Source organism: Linepithema humile, chromosome 4 (genome assembly GCF_040581485.1).
Source record: "Linepithema humile isolate Giens D197 chromosome 4, Lhum_UNIL_v1.0, whole genome shotgun sequence".
In the NCBI taxonomy this organism is placed as follows: domain Eukaryota; kingdom Metazoa; phylum Arthropoda; class Insecta; order Hymenoptera; family Formicidae; genus Linepithema; species Linepithema humile.
The window spans coordinates 6,096,189-6,115,296 of NC_090131.1; the positions used below are offsets into that span (position 1 = coordinate 6,096,189).

At 38.0% G+C, this 19,108-nt stretch overlaps 3 protein-coding genes across 6 annotated transcripts in view; 2 read left to right on the plus strand and 1 right to left on the minus strand.

Moving 5' to 3' along the window:
* Positions 1 to 15,258, plus strand: part of Nmdmc (NAD-dependent methylenetetrahydrofolate dehydrogenase) — a 59,454-nt gene extending 44,196 nt beyond the window's left edge. The window contains exons 4-7 of the mRNA XM_012366516.2: positions 13,453 to 13,643; positions 13,825 to 14,009; positions 14,092 to 14,460; positions 14,786 to 15,258. Coding sequence (XP_012221939.1) covers positions 13,570 to 13,643; positions 13,825 to 14,009; positions 14,092 to 14,460; positions 14,786 to 15,177 — 1,020 coding nt within the window. The 5' untranslated portion in view covers positions 13,453 to 13,569 and the 3' untranslated portion in view covers positions 15,178 to 15,258. The remainder of the gene's footprint in view (positions 1 to 13,452; positions 13,644 to 13,824; positions 14,010 to 14,091; positions 14,461 to 14,785) is intronic.
* Positions 15,259 to 15,400: 142 nt separating this feature from the next.
* On the plus strand, positions 15,401 to 17,446 carry LOC105671920 (glyoxylate reductase/hydroxypyruvate reductase). Of its 3 annotated transcripts, none has more exons than XM_067353109.1 (5): positions 15,401 to 15,761; positions 15,852 to 16,000; positions 16,202 to 16,522; positions 16,588 to 17,045; positions 17,117 to 17,446. In XM_067353109.1, the coding sequence occupies exons 2-5, from the start codon at positions 15,921 to 15,923 to the stop codon at positions 17,245 to 17,247; spliced, it is 990 nt and encodes a 329-aa protein (XP_067209210.1). In that variant the 5' UTR covers positions 15,401 to 15,761; positions 15,852 to 15,920; the 3' UTR covers positions 17,248 to 17,446. The 3 variants fall into 3 exon arrangements, with proteins under 3 accessions (XP_067209210.1, XP_067209211.1, XP_012221895.2); XM_067353110.1 differs by having other exon boundaries at positions 15,881 to 16,000; XM_012366472.2 differs by having other exon boundaries at positions 15,401 to 16,000.
* Positions 17,352 to 19,092, minus strand: Tpc1 (Thiamine pyrophosphate carrier protein 1). 2 transcript variants are annotated; one of them, XM_012366473.2, is made up of 5 exons: positions 19,028 to 19,092; positions 18,674 to 18,806; positions 18,445 to 18,597; positions 18,139 to 18,347; positions 17,352 to 17,980 (listed from the first exon to the last, which is right to left on the minus strand). In XM_012366473.2, the coding sequence occupies exons 2-5, from the start codon at positions 18,788 to 18,790 to the stop codon at positions 17,530 to 17,532; spliced, it is 930 nt and encodes a 309-aa protein (XP_012221896.2). In that variant the 5' UTR covers positions 18,791 to 18,806; positions 19,028 to 19,092; the 3' UTR covers positions 17,352 to 17,529. The 2 variants fall into 2 exon arrangements, with proteins under 2 accessions (XP_012221896.2, XP_067209212.1); XM_067353111.1 differs by having other exon boundaries at positions 18,674 to 18,800; positions 19,028 to 19,089.
* Positions 19,093 to 19,108: the final 16 nt, after the last annotated feature.

The window sequence follows — 19,108 nt, forward strand, 5'->3', positions numbered from 1 at the left end:
GCCAAATATCTCTCTTTTACGTTTCGCGAAAGCTAAGCTTTTACTGATAGAACTTGCAAGTTATCATGAATGATCGTATATGATGAGAACGTAATGAGACGCTCCAAACATGAAACAGTTTGCAAAGACGGATTATAACATCTCTGTTGAATAGAAACGGTTTCTGCTGAATGCGATTATTAATAAGAGACCATTCGGCGACCTTAGTAGAGGACAGCAGTTTCTTCTGTGCACAAAATTAATACGCAATGAGAAGGTATTACATTTCGGAAATGCATGTCGCAAATCGGATTACAGTCAATTATTATTCATCAGTAGCATTGCATAATTTCATCTGGTCTCTGTAGCAAATCTCAGCAGTATAATGTGTTATGTAACAAACAAGTTAGCGTATAACACTCGCAAATATTCTTCTTACTGTGTAATATTTGTAATATATTTTTCGGTTTTTTTTTTTAAATTAAGAAGTAGTTGATCGACGCGATAGTCAATCATTCGTAGAGTATGAGGCGGCAGTGTTTAAAACTTATAGACTTCCGGAATGACGAGAGCAATCTCGCGGATTAACGCTACGTTGCGTAATAGAAGATACGCTTTAACTGAGAGATCTCCCGCGCCCGATTGCAACACTCTCTCCATTGTTATTGCTACATTGTTTCGCTAAAATTAATGGACCAGCCGTGCTCCTTCTCTCTACGATTTAACGACTTTATCTACGTCTCGAAAATCTCGAAATGCATTTCGCAAAATCAATCTTGAACTTGGCAAAACAGTTCTGACAGGAGAGGCCGCGCAATACAATGTAATTATCTATTTTACGATAATTAATTTGCTAAATTAATATAAGTTAACTTTTGAAAATTTTTGCATGATTTTTACATAAAATTGCATGAAACAAAGCGCAATGATTTCTGTCAATGATACAATCACCACGTTATCGCCGCGCGATAAGAGTTAAACGCATATACAAGCGTAAAGTCGCTACGGCTGACCATTGCCGAGGCGTTACTACTTGAATTGATATGCCGCCGTGGCGCGCCGCGTGGCTATTCTTCCTTACACGTACTGGCCCTTTTGTTTTCCTTCATCCATTACCTAGGACACTGCGAAAGGACCAGGAAAAGAGGAACATGTATACGTGCGCGTTTGTGTGTGTTGGTGAATGCTCGTCTGACGCGCGTATTTCTTTGAACTTGCACATGTACTGAGTTTGTACATACAGAATGCTTCAGAATAACACCGATATATTTTGTAGAATTATAAAAGACAGATTTATAATCATTTCTAAACAGGAACTAATAAGAAGTCCTAATTTCACATTAAAGAATTTTAAAAATTAAGGATTAAGACATTATTCAGAAAAATGTTGATGCAATTGAAAGGAAATGAAATAAAAGCTTTCTTAAATTAAATGTATTTCAATATTTAATTTTCTCCGGTGGGAATAAACTTCTCCGATCTTTCATTCCCATCTCTGGATCATTTTTTCAAACATCGCAGTTTACTCTACGACTTTACGACCTTTTTATGTTATTCTGAAACACTCTGTACACATGTCGCCGTATCCGCGGCACGGTCCGCCTTTGCTATTTAGTCATTTGCGCGTGACCTGCCTGGTGAACCAGTTCCCAGTCCGACTCTCAAAGACTAGCGCGAACGAAGCGGGCGAGATAAGGCGAGTTTCGTGCAGAGAGACGAGAGAAAAAATCCGGAAGAATATACGACGACGAGTGAAACGAAGTGTAAGCGGGCAGTCGCGGACTTTATTGGCGGCCCCTCTCTTGAGTTTGTACACCATCGCCGTCACCATTCTTGCAAGTTGACGCTTCCGTCGATCCTTTCGAGAGTCTTGCTTCCCTCTCACCTCTGCGCTCACCTTCTCGTTGCTTCTCCCCTCTCGATCCTGTGCCTGATTGAACGATTTTGTCGCGACACAGAGGCGTCGTTCTGTTGCGGTAAATACATTTCCCGGCAACTTTTCGAGCAGATTTTCGACGAAACGATTGTACCAAAAAATAACGCATTCACATCCTCGATCGCTATTGCAATCAGTTTGACGATGCTTTTCAAAGTCTCGCGACGTAAGCAGTTAGATTATTTCAACCGTTATCCGTTCTGTCGCGTCCGAAAATTTTACTGGCGCATTTTTGCGAGCCACTCCGCAAATACTTTACGATACACGGCAGTGAGAAGACGGCAGTGAATCTGCGGCTTTGTTTTGAAAAGTCACCGCAATCATACGTGCGACACGCGGGATCGGCAGCGACGACAAATTTTGTCGGAGTATTACGTGCAGCGGGAACGTTGTCCTTAAGGCTTAGCATGTTCGCCGACGGATTTAGCGCACACCGGTGTTGTAACATCGGCGCGAAACATTTACGCGACATTTAACACCCTGCGCACGCTGTGTTTCTAAACCAGTGTCAGTAAGACGGTGTAAGTGGGTCGTGTAAACGTGCGGACTGAGAGGTTTAACCCATTACACCGCCTCGAGATGACCATCGAGCGTCTTGGACGAGACAGAGCTAAGCATTTCCATGTAACTCGTTAACGCCGCTGTTAATTACGCCAGCATCCAGTGCTACTTACAAAACGTCAGTAATTCATTCGCGATTATCGCGTCATTTCGCGAACATTTGATTTATGATTATCGGCGTTGCAAAATGCCGATAATTAATTTGCACTCACACATATTGCTGCTGCAAATGTGTTTAATTAATAAATAATGTCATTGCAGAATTTTCTTGCTTCATTTTTAGTTGTTGTTCGATCATGTAAATGAATTTAAATGTGCAATTACTGTTTTTTTTTTTTTTTTTTTTTTTTACTGGAACGAAAGTCTATCCAATCTGTTATCTGCAGGCAGTAAATAATTTCACGCTTTTCTTTGCCCTAGTTTCCAATCGAAGAATAGCATCGAATGGTTTAGCTTTAAGACATCGAAGCGACTTAACGAGATTCAATCAATATCAGGCGCGTGTTGCGAATGGCAAAGTCTCCGGTAATAATTCCGAAACCCGTAAAGCGGAAACTGCGGAAAATAACATCGCGCGTAATGTAGCTGAGTTTTTCGCCCACGTAAAATTCCGTTTCATCGAGCTGTAAGTTTTTCGCGGGCGATGAGCGATTCGCCGATATCGCATCCCTCGGCGCGCGACGAAGCGAATCGTCGTCACACGTGACTCGGATTTACGGATGGCGCTTTTAGCTTGTTTCTTCATTTTTCTGGTCGCGGGTCCGGATTTCAGAGAGGAAACGAAATGCTGCCGGCTGGCCATCGAAAGAGAGAAAGGGACGAAAACGAGACAAAGAGGCGTCGTTTCGACGTGAAAGAGAGAAAGGGGGCTTGTTGTAACAGCAGGCACTGACTTTATCGGGCTTTCGAGTTTATATATTTTTCTTTTACAAGGGGTTGCCGCCCTCGCATTTTCACGCTCTCGAACCCGTGCCCAACCCTCTCTTCTCGTGTTCTCACTCCCGGGGATTCTTTTGCTCCCTCGCTCCCTTTCTCTCTCTTTCTCTCTCTTCCTCTCAGCTTCCACCACCGACACTTCCATTCACCGGCAGCCGCCCCATTTCGTGCACCGCGCATTCATTTCAAGCCCCACCCCCGCTGAGTCCTCTCACACCCTCTCCCTATCGCACACCCCTATTTCGCACTTAGAAACCAACCTCTCTCGACCACTCTCCATCGGTTATTTATTTACGATAGTTCGCACTTTTTACACCACTAGCCGCGCGCTATCGTGTCGGAATCCTTTGTTCCGAATCTCGGCGCGCGATTTCTTTTTCCCTGCCGGCGCGAGGGAGGTTGAAAAGCGGCGGGGAAATGTACAAAACGCTACGCAGTAGCTGTTACCGAGATGCGTCGTAAAGATGGAAGAATAAAGATTCGCCTGTTTTTCCACGGCGTCCGTAATCGAGGAGCGCGATCGTCAAACCTCTCAGTCAGCCTGTATCAGGATATTTTTTTTCTGCAACGCGATACCTTCGAAGCGATGTTCAATAATGCGGCTTTCCAGGCTTGATGGTAGCTTTATCGAGCCCGCTCATGTGCTCCGCTCAATTAGCTTCCCCTCGATGCAGCAGCGACAGCAGCGTAACGACCCGTGTCCATTCCCGCTCGCTCCTTGCCTCGATTTTCGTACTTTATTTTTTTAATAATCTCTCCTCTGATTTTTACAGTACGAGTACACTCTGCTGGTTTTTTTTTTTTTTTTTTTTTTAATTTTTCCCCCTCCGAGGTGTGAAAAGTATATGAAGCGTGACTTTATTAGAACTGCGATGAAAGCCGCGAGCACTTGCCCGTTACGATAAAGTGCGAGGACGCGAGTACGATAACGTAACTTACATATCGTTACGCCGTAACGAGCGGCTTAAGCTGCCGTTATCTGACATACTATGCGAACCGGCGTAAGTCTTAAAGGGCCGATTAGTGGTCCAACTAATTGGGAAAACCACCCCTCTGCTTTCGCAGGGAAAACAGAAGCGCTGGACACGCGCGCAGACAAGCGCAGGCACGCTCTCTCGAGCCGGTAACAACAGGAAGATTAATCGCTTTAATTTCCGAGACATGATTAATCATAATTAACAGCTTGCGTTGGTAGCAGCCCCGCAGCGCAGGTGAGAAAGAGAGAGAGAGAGAGAGAGAGAGAGAGAGAGAGAGAGAGAGAGGCGTTGAAAGGAGAAGGATGAAATGTGCGAGCGAAGAGGAGGGCCCGTTATGCGGAACATTGTGCAGAGACTATGACAAATAATATCGAAATACGCATGAAGATTAAAGATAAAACTCGAATTCTAAAGGTAACAAAGATTAAAAGCTAACAGCTTTTCCTGTAAAACATTAGCTAATATTGTATTTACGCGAAGTATTTCAGATTCCCGCGATTTCACTCATCTATGGAAATTTTGGTAAATTTGATAAATTTCAGTTTGATAAATTTTCGTAAAAAATTTATTACTTATTTCATATTTGATTATGTAGTATATTAATTAATATTGTATTTATGTGAAGTATCTCACAATCAGATTCCCGCGACTTCTCTCATCTGGAAATTTCAGCAAATTTTTGTAAAAGATTATTTAAATACTTTGTAATTATTTTGCTTATAATTTTCCAATCTTTAGAATTAAATAGCTCGATAACTGAGCCTTAAAATTCTCCAGAAACTATACAGAATTCCGACCGTTATTGCTTAAACTGTTCCTTTATCCTTTGTTCTCCGCTTTTTAATTGCTGGTATCAAAGAAAATGGAATACGCGCGCGTTTTACGCATTCTGGCGGTCTCGTATTGTAGCCCGTATCTTGCCCAAAAAAATCTTTACGTATTCTCATACAATAGAACATCATGTAAAAGTTACGCGAAGCCGCGGCGGCTCCACGCTCGCGAATCCTCAAATGCAGTGGCAGACTTACGTTTAAATATTCAAGTCTAAAGATGTAAAATTATGCTGCGGAGAACGTGAACTGTACCCAAAGCGGAGTAAGACTTAAGACATTGACTGGAACGGGAAGCAACTTTGAAAATTTCGTATTCCCGAGGAGTCTTAGTGTATATATCCGCCTTTTCGGGTGCCGGAGGGGAGAAAGAACAAGACAAGCTTAAAGCAGTGGCTGCCTTGTCTGTTTGCTTCAATAATGTCATATTAACATATGAAAATAAGTGTGAGATACCACGCGAAAAATGTCAAGAAATTTGCCAAATTTAATCAAGGAATTCTTTGGTCAAAATCGCGACTCGTTAGTGAAATCTTGATTAAGTTTGCTAATTTTGTATTACAATTTCACAATTTTAATTATTAAATTTCTTAACAACTTATACTCGCAAATTGAAAGAATGAAAGAATGCTTGTCTAAAATAAAATACAAAATAAGAAAAGTCTTTTAAGCTCCTAACATTTTATTTCTTTTATTCTTTATGAGCTGAAAAGCTATTAATATTTCGAATCATTCATACAGAAAGTTATTTCAAGAATTTGGATAAAATTTGCGTAAACAATCTTGTGCTCTCGAGGAGAATGACGTTTCAAGAGAGTGCGATAAATAGCCATTAACCGTCGCGGTTGTTTATAGTAATGGTCGAGAGAAAGATAAGTGAGAGAACACGGAAGGAAAGGAAAGAGAGAGCGATATTCCGGCGAAAAGAGGTCAAAAGCCGGTTGGTTAAAATGAATAATATCCCGACACATGCGGCGAACAGTTTCAACCCCGCGGTGTTTCATTTAGCACCTCTAAAAGCGCCCCGCCTCCTCCTTGCATTCTCTTGCCGCGAGAAGGCAGCGTTTTTCGCAAATTAAGAGATTCGCAATAATGGCCTTAATAGCGGCCGTAAGACTACCGGCTGGAATTACGTTGCTACTTAAACGCGATTATTTATTGCCTAATTTACTATTACTGCCGACAGGACGCTTTCCCCCCCGCTGTACTTCGGTACACACTGACTCGTTATAGTCATTACAGGTCGTTGTACGCCCGTAATTAATTTTTTCCTACCGTCTCTCTCCCTCCTTCGTCTCTCGATTAGCATCGCGACTGAAGTTTAAAACTGCGAGACATGCAGGGAAAATTTTCAACTCTCGCGTGCAGAGAAAATACGTATATATTAGTTCTTTACGAGAGAAATTTGATGTTCAACTCTTCAGGTTTCAAGATGATAAGACATATTTCGAAGTGAACTTCTCTCCGTTTGGAGAAGTACAAACGTAGATTACGATTTGACGGGGTTCGACAAGAAGAATTGGCAGTTACGTAATAAAAGCGTCGAAATCTCAACGCCGGGCTAAGATGTCGAGGATCAGGAGCGTTATATGAAGTCTCTTAAGCCTCGCCGGCGAGGCTGCTACCCGATCGGAAAGTATTTCTCATTTGGCCTTTCAGGCTGCTCTCAGGATTACCCAAGCCCCTTACCGCCCACCCGCCCGCCCTCCCCGCGTCGCTTGCACACGTCTACCGAAGACATCAATAACGCCAGCTCTAAAGTTTCGTTCTGCTTCAAAGTGTTTCTCCCGCCTTCTTCTCACTATCGTCTTTCCCTTCCTTCTTTTTCTTATATTTTTTATAGCTCACGTCCGATGGCCCGGGAAGCAATGAACTTTGCTCAAAAAATGACAAACGAGCGCTCGCAAGAAGCGGCGAGTGGCCGCGAGAACGATGACCGGAAATGCCACCGCGGACGGAAAGTCCACTGTTCTTAAGTCCGCCATAATGCAAGATTATATATAATTTTTCAATTACATTTCTATGTCATATACATTTTCAAGTAATCTTCAAATATAAATTTAAAACAACTTGGAAAGGAACGAACTCTTCGATTGTTCCCATCAATCTCACATATTAAGCACTTGCGCGATTAGAAATTCTTTTCAAACAAAATTCGATCTCGCGCGCGACTGCTTGGTCTCCGTGGAACCGCGGCCACACGTGTTTACCCACGCAAACGAAAAATTGCGAGACGGCGAAACGGAAAGAGAATGCCGGCAAGACTCGAACCCGCGGGCGAGGTGAATAAGAGAAGGTCGGACGTTCAAAAGGAGAAACCAAGAATCGGGAGAACGATTGAAAGCGCTGCATCAAGTAGATCAAACATTTTTCCGTTGCTTACCGCACGGCAAGCAGTACAGAGAACTGTCGAATGCGCGGACGAAAAAGAATCTCTTAACCAAATGACGTGAGAGGAAGAGCCGGCGAAAGGGGGAGGAAGGAGCGGAGGAAAGAGAACGGTGGACAAGAAGAAAAGCTCTCTAAAATTTTAAGCTTCTCCGAAAAGAGCGGCCGGTAAGAGGACGGGCGGGCGGGCGGGCGGCGAGAGGTGGGGGGAAGGAGTGGGGCGAATAAAAAGTTCTGCAAATTTGAGTGGTGGTTTTAACGCCGATGTACGAACCGCCGTGGCTGACCGCCGATAAAACCGCTTCCCCGAGCCGATGCCGAAGGCGATCCCCGCCGCGATCGATTGTAATTAAATGGAAACGCTTTCACGTCGGCGATGGGCTCGTTACGCTTATCGCTCCATTTTCCTCTGCCTTTCTGTTTTTATCGCGAAATAATATTTTAATTATTACAGCCGCGCGCGACGTGCGACGCGAAACGCGGATTTAGCGGCGATAAAGCGGCCACCGAACCACCGAAGTAACGATTTCCTCGCGCGAAAGATGAAGCGTCCCACGCACGTTATGAACGGCGAGTGTATAAATCTGCGCCGAGATTTCTGTGCCGGTGTCATTGCAATTTTGAGAAGCGTCACGAGTCATCCATCACGAAAGTGGACGCATCCGTTGCAGGAACTTTGCACAGTTTTTAAAGACCTTCCATTTTTCAAAAACTATAAATTGCAGCTGACGTCAAACAAAGCAGCTTAGTAGGATACGATCCTGCTGTAATTACGAAAGAATGACTTGCAAAGATAGTCCTAATGAAAAATGATATGTGCAGTATATCTATAATAAATGCCATATATAAGTAATTCAAGCTCGCAAGTGGCATAGTCGAAGAGTGTTCAATTACGAGAATTGCGAAAGTTTTCTTTTTTTTTTAAGCTGTTCTTAAATTTTATGAAAAAAATTTCTTGGCTTATTCTTTCAAGACTTTCTTTCCACTTTATCGGTTTATCTTACGTATCGCTTAATTGAAGACATATATTGATTTTCTGCAACGCATTTTTCAGCAAGCCAACACGAGCGACAGATAGTTTGCAATATTCGAATTTGTCCAACAAAGTTGTGTTTATCGTTTGCAGACTACACAGCGTCGTGCTATGTGCATCGCTATGTCGTGTTTTACATCCTTTTTATTTACCATCGCCTGTGACACATTGTTTTCTTTAAACGTGGACTATGTCCATGGTGCGCGCAGTTATTATATTGATATCATGTAACTAATATGAGCAACATATCAAAATGCTTCACGTGATACCTGCAAAGGTATCCGCGTATTTTCATCAATGGAAAAAACTCGGTGAATTTTATGCAATATATTTACATATTCATATTTATTAAAAATTTATTTAATTATAAAAATTGTTTTATGTATTATAGCATCTATTTAAAATCGAATTAATTCAACTGAAATTAATTCCGAATTTTATTGAGCATCAAACACATTCACGATAGACAGAGAAGAATTGAACGATTTCTACACAATTCCACATTTAATTAATTGCATAATTTTTTAAGTAATACTCGTGTGCGTTACACATATCTCAATAGCGGTAACAGGGAGGACTCCCGAGGTCCGGCGAATCCCTGTTTCCGGCAAGTAGTAATACCGTAAATGCGGTCAGCCGCCAGTCTAGATTCTGATGGAAATCGTCAGCCGCAAATCCAGATTTCCACAGGAATCGCGAAACACGTCCGACATTCTCGATGAGAAATCGCACAATTTACGCGCCCGCCACCGTGCCGTGCCGCCGCCGCCGCCGCCGCTTACATTAAATTAAAAGCTTAATTAACTGCGCACTGCAAGTGGCAATCAATGACCGGTGGAATTCCGTAATAAGCCGTTGCCTCATTAACTCGCGCGCGAGATTGGAAATAGTGTCAGAAGTCAAACGGCGCGCGTAATAACCGCAGAAAGAGATTTTATATAGACAGCGCGAAAAGTGATCGAAAGGAATTTAAGAATACGTGGCGTCTAAATTTAGACATTAGTTATCGAGGTACCGTCATAAAGTTTCGAAAAAATTTTTCAATTTACGTCTGTAAACGGATATTTGCGTAATTAAACACGCGAGATGCGTTATCGAGTCGAAGCGCGATAATAAAAACCAGCAGCAAACGCTGCACGTGCTGCAACGATACTGCGATCGTCACGCACAATTTCAGTCAAAATAACCACGATGTCGGCTGTCATTGTTGTCTGCGAACGCGAACGAATATTCATTGCAAAAGTTGACTCGCGACAAGCCGATGTATGACCTACTGACGTCAACGGTCTGTCGACATCTCCGCTGTTTTTAGAGATGCCAGCGACCAGTATTGTGTCATCACTTCGTTACAGACGATATCGCAAACAAATTCATTTATATTATACGATTCTTTGCAGTTTATCAAGACCCCCCATATACGTGTAGAATAAAAATAGAGATAACATTATCGGCAAACGATTGCAACAAATGACAAAATGATGACACAGAGATGTGTCACTTTTATCATATGATGTCTTAAGCATATTTTTTTTCAAAGCTTTCTTTTTTTTTTTTTTTTTTTTTTTTTTTTTTTAATATAAACGTCTAATAATTTTTAGTTCTTCGATTATCAAATTATAGAAAAATTGATAGTAGGAGCAGGACACTTTGTATAGATAAAAATAAGATACGGGGATGAGAGCTCTGAATTTGAAAGACACAAGCTTATGCAAATCTCGCTTGCTGTCCGGATATCCATAAATTTTATATAAACAGCTGTCAAAAATTTGTATTTTTTGCGCATTAAAAATTTATAGAAAGACAAAGCATATTTTCCGCTTGAAAAGTAGGAGTATAGATAAAAGATACGGGGATGAGAGCCGAATTTCGTAGACACGAATCTTATGCAAGCCTCGCCTGCTGTGTCGCGTCGATAGCGATAACGATGTATACCGATTATAGTAACTGTTTTATCGCTGAGAGCGCGCGGATTCTTCGGACGATAAATTATGTATGAGCGCTGTCGCGAAGCTCCCGGGCGAAGGGGAAGAGGACAAAAGGCGAGGGGTGGCACGTACGAGACAGGAATACATATTTATTCGTTCAACGGGCGCATATTTTTTTGCATAATGCAGTCCGCACGCGGTTCACCAATCGTGTCGCCGCCGTCTGAAATATCTCGAGTAATTCTACTCCTAAATGAAAAAAAAAAAAAAAGAGAGAAAAGTGACGCTCTTACATAGTGCGGAAAATGAAGAAATGACGAAAACACGAAAATCATGGAGACCCATTTACAGGAAATGACGCTACTAAAGGGGTCGCATAATTATCATAGTTGCGTAGTTATGGCGAGTACCGAATTGTTAAAATGTTGAGTGCCGAGGAATTCTGACAGGCTTAAAGCCAGCCCGTGAATTTAGGAAATTCAAGCAGCACGCGGACACACGCGAAAAGAACTCGCTAGAATTAATCACTAACGACTAAAATAGCTGAGCTGCGTCACATAGTTATACTCGTTGTACTCTCTCTTCTCTCGCCCTTCTCTCTCTTGTCTGGATAAAATATAAAACCAGATATTTACGAGAGAGCGTACGTTTCATAATTTACATTATATTTTTTGTACGTGTATTAATATTCTACTTTCTAGAGCTTATGCTCAATTTTAATACCGACATTGGTCACACTTTATTATCCTTTGAAGCAGTAAAATAATTATTTTCAAACGAAACAAATTACTAGCTGCACGAAATAAAGACTCAAATTAGTATTTAATATATGTCAGTATTTTGATATTATTATAAATTTGATAAAACCTTTAAATAATTGCATAAAAAGAGATAATAAGAATATAAATTTTTTCCGACTGAGAGATCATATAGCACAATTAAAAAATGTTCTTTCCCATTTTTAAAATGGTTAAAAAGATATTTATATTTTTATGTAATATATCAAATCTATACAGGTATAACATTTTAAATATATATAATTACAACACACACTAACGATATATTTGTTTGAATGTATCGTGTGACATATTGTCTTTTTCCGCGTCATCGAAAATACTAGAAATATTTTCCATGGCAACGCTAGGCATTTTAGCTAGAGTACTGCAATCGATTTACTCGTGCACCGAAATTTTGACAGCAAGATTTAGCAACAAACGCGCATTCACACATACCAGCACTCCGGTCGCAACTGAGACTAACTATTTGATCAATGGTCGCACGTCGAGGAAGCTCAAGCTCGGCTTATAATATCGCGAAAGGTATGCGTCCTATGCGTCCAATCCTTGCGGCCGACTAAATATTCGGCCACTGTAGGGAACTGCTAAAATTTACCAGTATCCTGGATACCGAAATACTTGGTGATAACCGATAGACTCAAATTAGATTAGATTTACGACAAAATAGTGACAATGCATCGTTGCGAAATTGCGATATGAACGTTTCATTGATCTATCAGTGGATAATAATAGATTTCTATTAACAATATTTTTATTACAAAATCTTCTCGAGTTTTTCCTGCTTTTGTCTGAAAAATTTCCACTTATATTTTAGACGATTTATATATTATTCAGATATTTTGACTCTTCACATATCATGTCGGACAGGTTCCGCATCACGCGGTGTGTCCATCAAATTTCGCGATATACGAGCGTATAATCGAATATCGCGGGTCTGGTGTTTAATATTTACTATGCGGGCCACACGTTACAGTAGTTACGACACGATGGATCGGGGTAATAATATGACCGGCACGCCTAGTAGTACGCTTAGTCATATTTCATACTCTTAATACAGTTCCAACGTGATATTACTTCGTCGCCGAGGCGCGCACCTCTTTTCCGGGCTCGTAAGTTACCGATAATTTTACGTAATCGCTGCAACGTCTATTACATTATTTCGCTCAGCCTTTCATCGCGTCTTTTTAATATGTGACCTTCTAGCTCAATATTAATGCAACCGTAACTCTGTTATTATTTAATTGATTACTTATTATTTTTTACTATTTGAAATTATTATTAATTAAAAAAGCATTATTTGCAAATAATTAATCATTTAATAAGCAATTTTTATTTTACGAGCAAAAAATATTATACGACAACCATGTCCATAGAATTTTTATAATATTTTCTAAGGAGATAAAGTGCTACAATATTAATATCAAAGATTTTAAAAGCAATTAAGAAAAAAATTAATAAAATTAAAATGTAATTAATAGTTATCTTAAATTCAATAAGGATATTCTGATGCTATAACTTGTTGATATATAAAAAATTATTTTGCGTAAATTATTGAAACAAATTTTATAATATACAAGAGAAAAGATAAATATATAAGGGAAATTTTACAATAAATAAGAAATAATAAGAAAATTATATTATTTTATATTTATACAATTATACGATTCTTATAAGGCATCTCGTATATCTCTAATTACCTATGCACACGTGTACCGCGGATTCGTGGCACCATCTTTAATTTTTTATTGAAATTATTTTACCAAAAATATCTCTCTACAGATAACGTCAATTCCGTACTTAACGCGCGTCATTGTTACCTGTCGCTGATCGCAAATATGGACTCTCTAATAAGCTGTCCCATTCCAAGACCTAATCAGCTATTTTTCTACATAGTTCTTCCGGTCAGAAAAAGGCGAAACTGGTTGAGCAAGTGCTCTGATCGTTCGCCTTTCACTCGCGGTTTCGGTTAAAGGTCGATCGATTTCACAAGACGGACAAATACGTCAGCACGTACTATCGACCCCCTGCGAACTGTTTGTCGTTTTTATGACGGTTGTTTGTTAGAACACAACGCACATATATTATCGCAGACGCATAGGGATTGCACAAGTCTTCTATCCGGAATCATTCGCTTACTTCTGTCCCTTGCTCAGCGGCATGCGGTAGCACGCTTCAGAATAATAAGTGAACTCGAAGCAACAACAGCAATGTTCTCCTGGAGGAACGTCGTCTCCGTCGTCTCGCAAAAGTTTGCGAGGAAACTGCACCTGTCAAAAATCCGGTAAGTGTAGAAACATCTTCTTTCTTTAAACTTGTGTGTGTATAATTGCTTTAATTTATTAAACAAAATATAATAATAATAAACTGTGATTTTTCAGTGTAAAAAATATTTACTACTAGTAATAATATAATTTTTAATTAAAATTTAACAATTAAATTTGAATTTTGAATGTTATTTATAGGCAAGAAGCAGTAATAATTGATGGGAAAAGAATAGCAGAAGAGATTCAAGAAGAACTAAAAATTGTTGTGGATACTTGTACAAATGCTGGGAAGAAGAGGCCAAAGCTGGTGGCAATATTAGTAGGGAATCATCCCTCTAGTAAAGCCTATATTGGTAGGAAAATGAAAGCAGCAAAATTAGTAGGTAATTTTATTTTTATTTCTAATAAATAAATAACTACATTTATCAGTAGCTCACATATTAACTAAATTTTTTTATTAATCAGGAATTGAGAGTTATACCATTCATCTGGGAGAAAACATAACACAAGCAGATCTTATGAAGGAAATTGATAATCTCAATAAAGATCCATCTGTTGATGGTGTTCTGGTACAATTACCACTGCCAAAAAGCATAAATGAGAAAGAAATATGTCAAGCAATAATTCCTAAAAAAGATGTAGATGGTTTTCACTTGGCAAACATCGGTAATCTGACACTGGACAACAGCAGCATTGTACCAGCCACTGCCTTAGCTGTCAAAGAATTAGTACTTAGGACTAAAATTGAAACTTTTGGAAAAAATGCTGTGGTTGTAGGTAGGTCAAAACATGTCGGACTGCCTATTGCACTGTTACTTCATGCGGATGGAAAAGGTAATTAATTTATCAATTTAATAGCAACTTCCTCGTTCTAACATAGAGTCATATCAGTAGCCAGCAATAAATTTATGTATTCTATCTTCCTTGACCTCTCACATGACCTACTTACAGCACTATCTACATTCTTACAACTGAAGTTATTTCATAATAATTTAGTTTGCTTTTTATTCTTTTTTTTTTTTGTCAATTTGTATTTTCTTTTTTCACAAAAAATTCAGATTTATATTTTAATATTTACAATAATAGCAATGTTCAAGAATTTATAATATAATATAATCATTTATTTTTTAAACTAAAATTGTGTATTTTTCCTTTTTAGCTGAAACGGGTGCACTAGATATGACAACAACAATCTGCCATCGCCATACGCCTCACACAGAATTAGAAAAATTCACAAAGCTGGCAGATCTGATTGTAGTAGCTGCCGGAGTTCCCGGGCTGATAACCAAAGAAATGATAAAGCCAGGCGCTTGCGTAATTGATGTGGGAATCACCAGGGTAAAGACAGCAGACGGCAAGTATCGCCTGGTGGGAGACGTGGATTACAATAGCGTGAAGGAAGTTGCTGGACATATCACACCAGTTCCTGGTGGTGTAGGACCTATGACAGTGGCAATGCTAATGAAGAACACAGTTACGGCTGCCATGAGAAACCAGGAAGATGCAAAGCAATCTGTTGATTTAGAAAATGACAAAGTACTTGCTTATTAATGTATACAAGAAGTATTTGACAATTAATAGATATATTCTTGTATTTTATAGCATATAAAAGTATTATTTTTATAAAGAAAATCTATAAAACTGTTTTATCTTTTATCTTTCTTAATTTATGTATAACTGTGTTTTAACATTTTACTACTAGGATACGAAAGAATAATAGCTGAATGAAAAAAATAAATCAAATTTCAGATATCGAAAACAAAATCATATTACACCTATTCCTGTTATGTATAATTTATTAAGTTTTTTGTTAGTGAAATATAAAAGAACTATTTCAGTATTTGCAAAAGAAAGTAAAATAAATATGTTCAATAAAATAATAGAATAATTTTGAAAGTAGGTACATTCAGAACACTGTTTACCGTGTGCCGATTATGATAACTGTGTCTCTGACATGTGAACGTACACATTATTTCTTATCATAAGAATATTGGAGTTATATCTTTGTTATTTATTGCAGTAAACATATTTTCGTATTATGTAATTCTCAATTTAGACGCCGAACACTGGCTCAATATTATAAACTTGTGTTACAAACTTATATTTACATTTTTTTCTCAAGTCGCAATTATAAGGTTAGTGTGTTGACGTATTGTGCGACGAGTATATGCAAAAATAAATGCTAATAAATAATGCTATTCATAAATGCTGTCCGTTTCTTTAAGCAAAGCGATAGATTTATTTTTTCAAACAGAATCAGCTTGACGAAAGTACTGATATCGAGTTCTGCCAGAATGGAAAGACCGGATAAACCTAAAGTCTTGGTTACACGGCCAGATATACCTGACGCAGGCTTAAATTTATTGCGTGAACGGTGAGTATTACATTTATATGCATTTAAATTTTGATTTTTAAAAACTTATATTGAATATATAATTTCTTTATATACTCTCATTCTTTGTCTGAACTTTTTACAATTACGCTGTATATTTTTACTCCATTCTTTATATAATTTTATACAATTATGTTATGAAATAAATGTTACAATCAATCTAATATTGTACTCTGTTTCCAGGTGTCAAATCATATTATGGGATAAACATGAACCAATACCACGGTCGCAGTTGTTATCCAAAATCCCTGGAATAGATGCCTTGTATTGTGTGCTAACAGACAAGATAGACGATGAGATTTTAGATGCTGCTGGTCCACAATTAAAAATTGTGGCATCTATGTCAGTAGGAGTAGATCATCTAGATTTAAATGCTTTAAAGAGAAGAGGCATTAGAGTTGGTTACACTCCAGATGTTCTGACTGAAGCTACTGCAGAATTGATAGTAGGTCTTTTATTAGCCACATCAAGGAAATTACTGCAAGCAAATAAGGCAATCTACAAGTATGTTCAATATTAAAAATATAATCCTTGCAATATAATGAATTAAACACATCGTTATTTTACAGAGGTGAATGGAAAGCCTGGGCACCTGTGTGGATGTGCGGTACAGGATTGTCAGGAAAAACTGTAGGAATCGTCGGTTTGGGGAGAATAGGCTTCCGAGTCGCAGAGCTACTCAAGGGTTTCAACATTGCCAAAATATTATACACAAGTAGAACAATCAAACCTGAAGCATCTAAATTTGGCGGTGAAAAAGTTGAATTTAATAGACTGCTCAAGGACAGCGATTTCGTCATAGTGGCCGTAGCATTGACATCAGAAACGAAACATATATTTAATACGGAAGCTTTTAAACAAATGAAGAAAACGGCCATATTCGTTAACGGCAGTCGTGGAGATGTCGTGGATCAAGAAGCGCTGATAAGCGCTTTGAAGAATGGCACAATCTCAGCAGCTGGTTTAGATGTTATGACACCAGAACCAATACCTTTAGACAGTGAACTTTTAAAACTAGATAATTGCGGTAGGTATATTTACACAGACTTATGCTATTATTTTATATTGAATGATATTAATTTGTAATTGTTCTTTTAGTGGTTCTACCTCACATAGGAAGTGCCACCACAGAAACCAGAGAAGAAATGGCCAGAATCACAGCAAGAAATATTATAGCTGTCCTGGAAGGAACTCCAGAAAATATGCCTGCACAAATTGATTTAACATAGTTGCATCATTACCGTGATTGTACAGTGTATAGGATTCTTCCTAATCATGATATGATATATATTCGATCAGGTATTTATTTTCAATCACTTATAACAAAAAGATATAATTTATAAATTTTAATAATTTTATTATGCTATCAGTCTTTTATAAAATGTGTAAATTAATATATAATAAATTGATCACAGATTTTATAGCAAATATGAGATGACACATTAGATTATTATGACTAAATACATTAGATACATTAAATACACATTTTACTCACTTTATTTAAGCTATTATTACCGCAATAATTTTAATAATAATAAAACTTGTTCATACGCGGTAAAATGCAGAGCCGAGGTTATAGCAGCTTTTACTTGACTCGGCACTAAACCTTTGAACAAGCCCTGCACTCCCTCCTCTTTTACAGTTACTTTCAAGCAATCTAATAATCCATTACATTGAAAGAATTTACCAAATCCTTTACGTCCTTGCTGAAAACCCTGTATCTGCAATCTCTTTCTAGCAAGATCAAACGGATACACGATGGTTTTCGCTAAGAGTCCAGCAATACTACCAGAAAACATAGAATTATAGAAACTAGTATCGGTATTGGAGGTGTATTTTTTATAGAAATCTATAAAAAATTCATAGAATGCAAATTGCAGGCCAGTATGTGGAGCAATTTGTAATAAATTTGGTAGTAGACCATAAAAGAAGACTTTTGGTGACTCATGTCGAATAATCGAACTGAAAAAAGGATAATATATGTTATTAAAGAATATAAAAACAGGAATTTTATTTTGATAAAAAAAGACAACAAATTTCTATTAATCGGTAAAATGTTATAATTTTTATTATTAATTAAGAATTAATTTCTTGTATATTATACTTGTATATATACTTGCCTACAGGAATGTAACACTCCTTTATACACTTGATGATTATTCGATTGGGCTACTAATCTAGTTCTTACAGTATCGAAAGGAAATGAGGCAATTGTCGCCACGCTTCCTGCACCAGCACCAGCGATAAAATGTATATATATAAAGTGATTCCGTTCCTCAATTTTTGATATATCTTGGATTGTTTTCATGAATACATTATAGGAATAAAACTGCAAAAATATGGATTAGAAACATGGAACATCAAGTAATACAGATTGATTCATTAAGTTTAACTAAATATATCATTGAAAAATTTTTGTTCTCTACCTGAGCCATCCCATAAACAATTGAGAGCAATTGTGCAGGTACATGGCCTTTCCATAAAGCAAAAATTCCTTCTTCTCTCAAAATTAGCAAAAAAGCTTGTGGTAGAGATTTGTATTTACTACCATGACATTTTGAAATTGGTTCGACTTGTAACTGCAACAAGAAAATAATGAGTTAATTGTAGAATTTTAAAAATTACCAAAGTGTGTTTGTAGTTTTTAGAACTTACTTGGAATCTTATTTTTATAACATCTAAAGGTTGACATAGAAATCTTGTTATAAACCCACTAGCAGCTCCTGCAATTGCGTGATCTATGTTTGACTCACTTTTTTGGGAGTGTCCCATAGTTAACGTCCTAAAACTTATAATATTATATTTATATTTATAAACATGAGAAGCATAACGTAACTTGTATTTAAAATTAAAATTTCAATAAGATAAAAGATGACTAAATTAAAGAAACTTCAACAAAATGAACAGTTCATGTTCACAATTTATCAAATTTGTGACAAAATTAAAATAAAAAAATTTGAAATTGTGGAAACACAATTGACAACAATATATTGAAAGGTCCACTCATGCCTCGTCAATCAGCTGTGATCAGTTGTTATTAATCTAACCTAACCTAACCTTGCTTATCATGTTTCAAAGCATCGCTTTAAA

Bases quoted from the DNA above. Each gene is read 5' to 3' on its own strand.
- LOC105671920 (XM_012366472.2), top strand. From the start codon at position 15,819: ATGCTATTCATAAATGCTGTCCGTTTCTTTAAGCAAAGCGATAGATTT. The intron at 16,001-16,201 runs GTGAGTATTACA...CTCTGTTTCCAG, and splicing joins TTAAATTTATTGCGTGAACG to GTGTCAAATCATATTATGGG. The intron at 16,523-16,587 runs GTATGTTCAATA...GTTATTTTACAG, and splicing joins GCAAATAAGGCAATCTACAA to AGGTGAATGGAAAGCCTGGG.
- Tpc1 (XM_012366473.2), bottom strand. From the start codon at position 18,790: ATGGGACACTCCCAAAAAAGTGAGTCAAACATAGATCACGCAATTGCA. The intron at 18,598-18,673 runs GTAAGTTCTAAA...TTCTTGTTGCAG, and splicing joins TTATAAAAATAAGATTCCAA to TTACAAGTCGAACCAATTTC. The intron at 17,981-18,138 runs GCAAGTATATAT...TCCTTTTTTCAG, and splicing joins GGAGTGTTACATTCCTGTAG to TTCGATTATTCGACATGAGT.